Source organism: Ruditapes philippinarum, unplaced genomic scaffold, assembly GCF_026571515.1.
Source record: "Ruditapes philippinarum isolate M1 unplaced genomic scaffold, ASM2657151v2 ctg3394_1_1_1_1, whole genome shotgun sequence".
Taxonomy (NCBI): domain Eukaryota; kingdom Metazoa; phylum Mollusca; class Bivalvia; order Venerida; family Veneridae; genus Ruditapes; species Ruditapes philippinarum.
In genome coordinates, this window is record NW_026861838.1 from 23,472 (window position 1) to 34,628 (window position 11,157).

Below are 11,157 nucleotides of genomic sequence, written 5' to 3' on the forward strand. Positions count from 1 at the left end.
ATGGCGCAAGGACTGAAAAGGGGAGTAACTCTTTCAAATATAAAGCCGGTTTTTTTTTTTTTAATTCATTTTTTTTATTTTATAAAAAAATATATTTATATAGTTATGTAACATACACGAACACTGTAAATATACCCATTTTATTTGATATAATTACAAACATATATTTTCTATCATGCTAAACTACAAAATACATTTGCAAAAAGATAAAAAAGACATTTGTAAACCATGTAAACATACATATGTATACATATTTAACTTGTCTTCCCAATAAAGATACATGTCTTTTTTTTCTCTTTTTTTTGAGATTCAGATATCATGTATAAAATTTGTACAACATGTATAACAAAAGTTACATAACAAACTGCAATATGGATAGAAAAAAAATCGCCATATTAAGACAATATTAAATTCAGGCACATATATGTATACGTTAGTATCAATATTTCATTTCTCTGATTGTAAGATTTAGTAAAATAGATAAATATTTGCATAACTTCATGATTAGAGCACCGGAACTTGCACACCTATTTGGAGCGAAGCAATCTGATAGGTGGTGCTAAAGGTGTATGTTCAGTAGATATGGCATACCACAACAGTGTTAAAAAAAAAATATTGTATAAACTGTGTTAATTTTCATCGATTATATAATAATTTATTTAGGATCATAATACATGCGTCCATAAAAGATAATTTTAAAACAAGTTTACACATCAAGATTATTTGTATGTTTTAATGAAAATGTTTTAGTTTAAATTCTTAACTGTTGAAAAAAATACAATATACATCTATTTAAAAAGATTTGAAATATCTATTCTGCAATGCATTTTTAAAAATAAATTTTAAGGAGGCATTCTTTGAATAATTATAAATTCTCAATTCATTAAATTATTAAAGGCCCATTGTGTCTCAGAAATGCTATCATTTTTATTTCTCGAAACCCTTTTTTATTTTTGGTATTTTGTTACAGTTTTCAAAAACTTTATTCGTTGCTTTAAGAATATTTTTGCTCTGTGCCTATGTTGTCAATTAGCATAATTATAGTAAATTAGTATTTTGTATGGAAATCAAAACACTATACATTGTACTTTGTTTATATTTTGTTAACTTTATGACACATAACTGCATGCTCAGCGCTAACTGTCTTCAGTTGTTAAACATCTAACATGCTCTAAATCCATTATTAAAATACAAAAAAAAACGCATGATTGACATTTCTAAAGAATTAAAAAAAAAATTATTATTAATTATGAGAATTTTTGTATCACATTTGCAGATCCATATTATACAAGTATGTGTAATTTATTGTATATTGCTGTATTCATGAAAGATTCTGTATTTATTTGACAAAGTTTTTATTCCCGCGTTAACGTCACGTTCGGTTTAGCGTATAGTTAAACGGACGTTGCGTCATTTGTCATTTGTTATTTTATAAACGTCAATTTTTCTGAAGAAGACTAAACGTCGAAAGCTTAAGAAAAGCGTTTGTTTTTATTGAACTGATTATATAAAGAATTAAAACAAATATGGAATTCTGAGGCATAGTGTGCCTTTCAACGATTCGGTATTTCAGAACATGATTGTTTGGTTATTGATATCTTCAAACGTTTCTTTTTGTGATATTTTTGAAAGTTTTTGTGGATTTCTCGTAATAAAACAATGGGTCTCCAACTGTCCAATAATCGAAGCCTTCTTCCTTCAATTTCACCTTCGACTGTTTTATCGTTGACGTCATATCCAGCTCTCCCCATTTCAAGCGCAGTAACATTGGAATGGCATAGACCGGAAGTGAATGTTGGCAGTGAGTTGAAATGGCAGACAGTTCTTTCTCAGAAATAACAGTGACTTCCGGTTTTATCAGGAGCGTTGCCATACCAGCTTTTCCATCATGTCCTAAATAAAATATGATGACAAACATGAACTAATACAAAAAAAAAGAAAACAAAATACTTGTCACGGTTAAGAACTGTTCACTATTTAGGGGAGAAGATGTGTTAGGGCCCGGATAGCTCAATCGGCAGAGTAGCGGTACGGTATTCCGAGGGGTCCGGGTTCGAGTGCCTGTCAGGCAGCACATTACCATCACTCTGTGACGTTAGGCGCCAAACGCTAGGCCAGTGACTTAACGAAATTGTAGTTACATCAACTTTTCAGAAATATATTTGAGGCGGGGAGCCTTTCAAAAATATCAAAAGGCTAGAGGTATCTTCATGAGCGATGCTAAAAGTGTGGTGTTGTAAGGTAGTGTCGGAAATAAAATAAATAAATAAATAAAATTCTTTCACTAATTATCTTGTTACATTTGAAATTTGGAACTCATGCAAGCGAAGTTTTCAAAGTGCACGAAACTGTATTTGGGGTCTTTTTTTCAAGACTCAGAGCCCAAGTTTGCATCTAGAAACAAGACAATTATTTGCTCACCTGGAATCGGAACACCATACACACACGCGTCTATGATAAAATCTATATCTGTGAGGACATTGCTAACTTCTGTTGTAGAAATGTTTTCACTTTTCCATCTGAAATAGTAAAATATCTTTATCTATTGGTTTATAGATATCACTTGTGCATTCTAAAGCATTTCTCAAAAATGATTAAAAAACACGGAAAGAGAATATACCAAAATACAAACACTTCATGAATTTACGATTTTAACCTTATGATTTAAACTTCAAGAGCTCAAGATTATACAAACTGAACTTCTTAAATTCAATTATTAATATGCCAAAGTCTTTCCCGCAGGTCAAGTAGTCTCTCAAATAACAAGAAGAAAATTCTTAAGTTCATTATCAAGTCTGCGGCTGTGTGGACTGCGGGGTTGAAGGGGGTGGGCGGGGGAAGGGAAAGGGAGGGGCGTGTATACCAACCTAAAGGTATCCCCGATCCTGTCGTTGAAATATATATTATAGTCTTTGTCTTTGACCATCATGTCACCAGTGTTGAAATATACGTCACCATCCTTTCTCACATTGCTATAAATGAAATGAGTCGCGTCATGACAAAACCAACATAATGGGTTTGCGACCAGCATGGATCCAGACCAGCCTGCGCATCCGCGCAGTCTGATCAGGATCCATGCTGTTCGCTATCAGTTTCTCTACTTGTTATAGGGTTTGTAAGCGAACAGCATGGATCTTGATCAGACTGCGCGGATGCGCAGGCTGGTCTGGATCCATGCTGGTCGCAAACCAATTATGTTGGTTTTGTCATGACGCGGCTCAAATGTTTAGTTTTATACAAACTTTATTTTAGTTCAATTGTATAGGAAGATATATGCTTATAGACGAACTCTTGAATCCGTTTCATGGACCAACCAGTACTTAGCAATGAGTGTAAAGTTTCTTGCTCAATAAAACGACGGCTAGCCTCAGATGGGGGTTGAACCCATCCTGCCCAGCAATTACTACTGCGACACGTTAACCACTTATAGTCACGTCACCGCTTAATATGACTGTAATGCTTGAAAATCCTAATTAACCACAAATTTTTTGCTAAGCAGGCTACAACTTAACCATTTTCTCATTTATAGTTCAGATTTTGTGTAACCGCCCTGCCATAAACTTTACAGAAGCAAAATTAAATTTTGATTAAACGTACCTAACTTTTTTACTTTCCGACTGCTTTTTTTGACCTTTGTATCCGTCAAACTTTTGATCCCTTATTATTTCCATTAATAATAAACCTGGTGTCCCCTGCAACGTCGATTTTTTTGCCCAGTGAAAAAATGAAATCAGGGAAAAAAGGGGGTTTTTTGGGAAAACGGGAATAAAAGTTTCTTTTTAAAATTCCGTTTTTACTTAAGTTTTAAAAACATTTTTCCAAAATTTGATTTCCCTGGCACTATATAAAATTTAAACCCGGTTATTCCGTAAAGTTCAAAATTGACATGTGTATAAAAAATTTTAAAGAAAATATTTTTAAAATAATTTAAATTTTGGAAAATTTTAACCCAAATTTTATCAATTTAAAATTTGTAGGGATTCCCTCCCAAAAAAAGAGAAACCCCCATTTTCCCTAGTTTTTACGGTAACAAAAAATTTTGCCCTTTTTTGTCCCTCACCAAACGTTCATTTTTCAACACCCCTTGGAATAATCCGAAACCCAAAACCACACGGTCCTTTTTAAAAAATGATCAATGTTTTTTTGTTATAAACCCAATTTTAACTTTCAGGTTTTAAACCTGTTTTTTAAAAAAACCATCTGGGAAATTAAAAAACCACCCTGAAAAATAAAGACCCCCCTTCAAAACAAAAAATTTTTTGATAAAAGTTTACAAAAAAAGTAAACTTCACATGAGAAAATTGTCTTTTTAAAGCCCATTTTAAATTTTACCTTTTTGGGGAAACATTTTTGGTTACTGTTTTTTTTTCATACTTTCAAACCCAAATATTAAAAACGTGTAAAAAAAGTTAAGAAAAAAAAATCAATTTTGGGGTTTAAATGGTACTGCAGTTTTTGTTTTTAATATTTTTAAAATAATTATTTGTTAGGGTGGTAAAAAAACGTAAGAAAGAACTTAAATATATATTTTTCCAAGGTCATAAGGAATTTTTCCCCAAAAATTTTGGGTTTTAAAATTTTTTTCCCTCAAAAAGGGGCTCAAATAAAATTCCCCCTTAGGGAAAACCTTTAAAAATAATACCTGAAAAGGTTAATTTTAAATGTCAGGGGAAAAATTTTTAAAATTTTAAAATGTGGCAAAGTGGGCCCTAATTATTTTGCCTTGAAACTTTCCTAAAGGGAAAACGACCGGAACCAACCCGAAAATTTTTTCTACAAAGTAAAATGGAGACATTTTCTTTTTAAAACCCCTTTTTTTTTAATTAACAAAAGGCTAACCTTTTAATTTTTACTTTTAACTGTTATGGAAATTTCCGCTCAATTATTTATACGCTGGGGAAAACCAGAAAAAAAACATTTTGGTTTTTAACAAAAGGGAGGGAGAGGAAAATGGGTAAATGGAACAAAATTCACAAACCCGCCACATTTTTTTTCCCTTTTGACCCGGGGTAAAAATTTCCATTATTTTTTGGTAAAAGGAAAAATGCTGTCCTTTAATCACACAAGATGTTTTTGTTTTTTTAAAATTTTCCTTTTAGCCATGCGCACACAATGATTCTTATCTTGGTCCGACTGAAAAGTAAGTTTTGTAAGTTCATGCTTAAAATCTATCAACACATTATTCTGGTATTACATTAGAGCGGATTATACCATTTAAAGCGGCTTTCAGCTTTTTATTTTCTCTTGAAAAAAAAAAAACAACAACAACAACAACAATTTTATTTTGTTTCAAACTTAGTATGTCAGTAATTTTATCTTTGTACAGTGCATCATATCGCCGTTCCGTTTTCTTCAAAATAGCGTGACGTTCATTTCTAAAAATAGAAGATCCGGAAAAGAATCTTTGTTAGAGGTGCATACCTTTAATTATTATGGAAAGCCACTTTTACAATTAAATCAACCGTACTTTCCTTACTTTGTCGTTAGTAAGAAGAAATCGACACATTTCTCCAATGTATGTGAAAACTGTCGCTTTATGCCGCCGTACATCCTTCCAGAAATTAGTCCGCGAGAACTTCTTCACCAAAGCTACTGTTGATCCTGAAACAAGGGTATTTCATATACGTCATTTGACGTCATTTGTTAAAAGGCGTTAAGGGACGTTTTCTACTGCCAGCGTTCGTTATCATCATCATCTTCATAATCATCATCATCATCATCATCATCATCATCATCATCATCATAATTATCATTATCATTATTATTATTATTATTATTATTATTATTATTATTATTATTATTATTATTATTATTATATGTATTAATACCATACTTTTTACGGTCCAGTTGGAACATTTTTTACGTATAATTTTTTAACGTTTTATTTATTTACCTTGACAAATAGCACAGCAGACACCGACGATCAGGGCATTGGAATGATATAGAGGTAGGGTAACAAAAATTATGTCGTCTGCAGCTATTCCAAAAATGCCGCTTATAACAGATGATGACATCATTCTCTGGTTTGTGACGGTAGCTGCCTTTGGTAAACCTGAAATGATGCATTATAATGAATTTATCATAACAGTTTAACAATAGGCTAAATTTAGACAATTAAAACACTGCAAAAGGTAAAACAAAGGGAAGTAATCCATTGTTAAAACAGTTACTACATAGTGAATTCCCCTTAGCTTCTATAACTGACAGTGTAAAACTAAGGGGAGTTATCCATGTAAAACTGTTCAAACAGTTATTACACGGTGAACTCCCCTTAGCGTTAAAATATTCATTAGAGCATGTGGTCACGCTATACGATTAAAATTTATTAATATCTTTCCTAAAATGCTAAACTGTTGAAAACTGGTTATTACATGTAGTTAGTTGAATAGACGGCAGTAAACAGCGAAACACTTTTGAAATGAAAAATGCTGAAAAGATTTTATCTTCAACTGTAAAGGAATGTCTTTTAATTTTGACTCAATACTTTCAAAGTTACTATTATAACTTTTATGAACTTATTACCATAATTATATTATATCATATTTTCTACAAATTATGTTACTATAATCGCTTATCACTTTTTATAGTCATTATTATTATTTTATCTTTTCAATTTTTTATGATGTTGATGATGAGAATCAATTATCGTCGTCGTCGTCGGTGTCGTCGGTCGTCATCATCATCATAATCATCATCACCACCATTATCATCGTCTCTTTCGTCATCATCATCATCATCGTCGTCGTCTTCGTCGTCGTCATGATCGTCATCATCATAATCATCATCACCACCATTATCATTGTCTTCGTCGTCGTCATCATCATCATCATTATTATCATCATCATCGTCATCATCATCATCGTCGTAGTCGCAGTCGTCGTCATCATCACAACCATTATCATCATCATCGTCGTCGTCGACGTCATCATCAACATCATTATCATCATCATCATCATCAATGTCGTCGTAGCCATCATCATCATCATCGTCGTCGACATCATCACTATCATTACTATAGCACCATTTGCATCACTACTAAAGTGAGTATGTTTACAGATACTGACATTTGTTATAAAAATAATATAGAAAGTGTTTGTAACTTTGAGAACTTTACCAGTAGTCCCTGAAGTAAAGATGTATACGACCGGGTCCGATGCACTGTGTCCTGACCTCAAAGCGGGATCAATATCATCCGAATCTGCTGCATCAATTTTTCCCTGAAGGGAAACAAATCTAGAGGGCAGTTGGTTACTTGGGCAACCGATCACGTACACAACAGCGTCCGGAAGATCGCAAAGGACCTCGTCAACGGCAGATATCAGCTCAGTGTCTGAAATTTACATTTACATTTTGTGTTACAGTAAAACCTCTGTTTAGCGATGCCCTTGAGGAGATAAATGTTATTGTTGTTTACTGAGATGTATTGCTATAGAGAGTTTAAATATTTTTGATAAAAATAATTGATACAAATCGTTGTGAAGAGGTTACTGGTCTACAGAGGGCTGCTTGACACAGGATTCCCTGTAATGGTCCTTATATTAAGGCTACATTAAGCTGGTATCGACCCATACTGTAGAACTGGTTTTATTTGCGTATAGTTAATTCTCGCTCATATTTGCGAAAAATTTCTTTGTGAATTCATAGTTATCGTAAATTAAACATATATAATTATGTTATCCCGCAATGGCGGATATTTTATTTTCCTTTTTCTGCAAACACTTTTAATTTTGAATATGATGATGACGTGAATTCATGAATATGCAAAAAAAATCTACATTTTGCACAACAAACGGGAAGGTTTGGAAACCGCGAAATTAAAGTGTTCTACAATATTTTATATAAATGTACATCACGTGTAAACTAATTTTAACTCAATAATGGATGTAATCAAAGGGTAGCTTATTTTCCATAGTGATATTATACTTTTTTTTATATTGTCAGTTGGAGCTGAATTGACTTTATTTTTCAAAAGAATGACTATTATAATTGACATTGACGATAAGATCTATATCTGCTGAAAATATAAAAAGACTTCCCCACTCTTTTTATGAATTGAACCTTACAGGTCAATTCAGATAGATAATTACAAGAATGCTTTTGGGCCACGCGAGTCATTCATCGTTCAAGCACAGTATATTATAAATTTGAAAGGATTTATTGCAAAATGTAAACTCACTTTGACTTTTACGTACATAATGTCGCTGTAATCGGCAGAATTTTATATGTTATAATTAAAAACTATTATTTATCGATATCGCATTATATTGATGATGGAAATATAGTTACCACTTCCGGTCACAATGATGTTGGTTTCGGATACATTTAGACAATGTAGAAGCGCTTTCCCGTGCAAATTGGTGTTGATAAGTGATATTCTTACACCAATCTTCATACAGCCTGAAAATGGTAAAAGAATAAGTGAATAAGAATAAAATTATTCCATGTCTAAATTGTTGGTAGATTTCTACACTGAATAAAGTTTTAAAACTATTTATCTTTGTTTTTAAAATATAGTTTTTTTTATCTGATATTGTTATACATTTTTTTGTAAATGATAAATTTAATTTAAAATTGTTATTATATTTTAAACGAATGATGTTCTCACTTGTTTAATTTTCGATTGCGATAAATATTTAATGTTATAGTGTTATTTTTTATGTATAATAATTCATATTTGACGAATAAATCTGACAACGGCATTTATATATACCTAAATACATCCAAATAAATTCGGGTGTGTTATATTGTACTAAAGATATAGTATCGCCCATCTTTAGCCCTAAAGACAACATTGTCCTTGCAACCTTTGAAGCAAGCGTGTTGGCCTCCTGAAATTGAAAACAATTTTTTCATATTCAATGTGTGTTTCATATTTGTCAAATACACTCTAGTAGTCATTTTATATGTATTCATATACCTCATCGACACACAGATGAATTCTTAAATCTCGCCATGCACTTTCAGCCAGGGATATATTACCGATAACAGCACAGGGACAAACCGGCCCTTGTGCTGCTACCGACCATAAAAGACCAATCAACACGACATTATTATTGTGTTTTGTTCAATTGGTTAAATTCAATTTAGTTTAAACCTTTTCAAGTTAGTTGGTTCCACCTCTTCTTGAATACCGCGTTATATTTCATAGGATATGGTGCTTGATTTCTTACTTAAATATTTGCATAAAATTCTCCAGGCTTGCCGCAACAAACATTTAAAGTGCTTTGGTTAAATTTTGAAAGCTGTCTTATTACACAGGCTTCATAACTTCTGATCCCGTCTTAAAGTTTAATTTTATTTAATACCGCCAATGAATTACATTCTTTTATTATTTTACGAGAAACATACGTCGCTTTTAGTGAAATACCAGAAGGGCGGCATAGAATGTTCTATTTCCATCGCCGTAAAAAAAAAAAATTCGGGTATATTTTTCAATTCAAAATATTACCATATTCACGTGTTTAAAAATGTTGAATTCTGCCTAAGGCGGTGCTTAGGAGGAGATGGCGTGGAAGATAGCTCGTATATAACTACAAGCTCGTTCAAACTGAGTCTGCAACATGTTCAGTTACGCCGTTTGGCGCGTCCTTTCAAGTTTCAAATTTTCTGTTTTGTTAATTATTAACTGTTTGTTTGTAATCACAAACAACCTTATAACACAAATAGCTTCTCGTTTTGCCTTCATGATTTTATCTGTAAGTTTCGAGTTACACAGCATGAACTTTAAACCATTTTATTCATGACCTTAACATAGCCATGATTTAAGACGATAAACAAACTTTTTGAAGCACAATAGGTCAGTAACCTTTCGTATAAAGTACCCAAGTAAACAGATACCTACGGTGTCCCGTTAGGGCCATCGCCACACACATACAACTCGAAATAACGAAAATACGACAGGGAAAAGTCGAAATAACAAAACCACCCACGGTGGCGTAAAACGTTTAGCCATTGTTTACGCCTTTACATATTTTTTTAACAAGAAACTTCTTGCTTACCTTATATGTAAAGCGTTGGTCTTCATAAACCAAGAAGGCACGGTCTGGGCTGCTTTTCACTGTGTCTTCAAAATGCTCTATCATGAAATGCTTGTTTGCTATAAGTTTCCTTAACCTCGCAACTTTTGGAACCACTTTTATTACATAACTGATGTCCAGGAGTAGCCACGGACAGCACAGCTTGATTCCTAGGTAGCCTGCAGCCAGCAAAGCTGGGATCGAACATAGCACCTCAATCCACATCTGTAAAAACAAATTAAAATAAGTAAAGAAAACACGGATTTAACGTTAAAACATCATGTTAACGCAGTACACGAATTATATAGGCTTTTAATGTTATACATGAAAATGCAATGACGAGAAACACAACATAAACAAAAACAACAACAAATGTCAATCAGCTTTACAGAGTAGAGTTACAATGTGGTACAGTAGACTGGCGGCAAATTTTCTGTGACCTTCTTCACTATCACAATCTATAACTTGCATACATGTATGTCAAATATTGCATGCATAGGAATAGTTAGTAGAACATCAATATTGCTAGGTGTCGCAGTTCTGTCACTGTCCTTTAAAATCCATATATGGATACAAAAGATAAGAGAATAAGTCATTCGCTTTAGTCAGGAAGATATGTTAATTTGAAACTGTAGTATATGTAAAAAATGCATACTTACGATGCATTTAAAAACGTATTATCCAATGTTTGACATATATAAATTATACATGTATTCATTTATATATACATGTACAAAACACTACAATGTTACAACCACGTAGTAAATATGTATTATCTTTTCCGTAAATCGATTAAACCCGAGTAAAAAAGCGGTCGGTATTAAAAAGCAGTCAGTGTTTATAAACATATTTTTCGCTCTACTTAGTAATACATTGGCGTAGCGTAACGTGGTGTATACATCAATAATTCAACACTGTATTTACTTTTTCCTGTACCGCCAATGCTGTTAGCTGTTTATATGTAAATAACATATCAAAATAAATGTGAGGTATACATTATATCTATTGCGTTTTAGAGATTTAATATCATCACCAAATAAAATCTTGAATTCACTTTTATAATATTGTATAAATAATTGAAGTATCTGCCTACGTGTGGTCGTAATTGAGATATTAATAATTCAGTTTATTGTCTAAGGAC

The 11,157-nt window shown here is 32.5% G+C and overlaps 1 protein-coding gene across 1 annotated transcript; it reads right to left on the bottom strand.

The window, feature by feature from the left end:
- Positions 1-5,058: 5,058 nt before the first annotated feature.
- Positions 5,059-10,859, bottom strand: LOC132716988 (long-chain fatty acid transport protein 2-like). The gene is made up of 8 exons (XM_060700339.1): positions 10,676-10,859; positions 9,999-10,241; positions 8,711-8,828; positions 8,287-8,397; positions 7,115-7,330; positions 5,894-6,052; positions 5,477-5,601; positions 5,059-5,133 (listed from the first exon to the last, which is right to left on the bottom strand). The coding sequence occupies exons 2-8, from the start codon at positions 10,239-10,241 to the stop codon at positions 5,059-5,061; spliced, it is 1,047 nt and encodes a 348-aa protein (XP_060556322.1). The 5' UTR covers positions 10,676-10,859.
- Between the last annotated feature and the right edge of the window lie 298 nt (positions 10,860-11,157).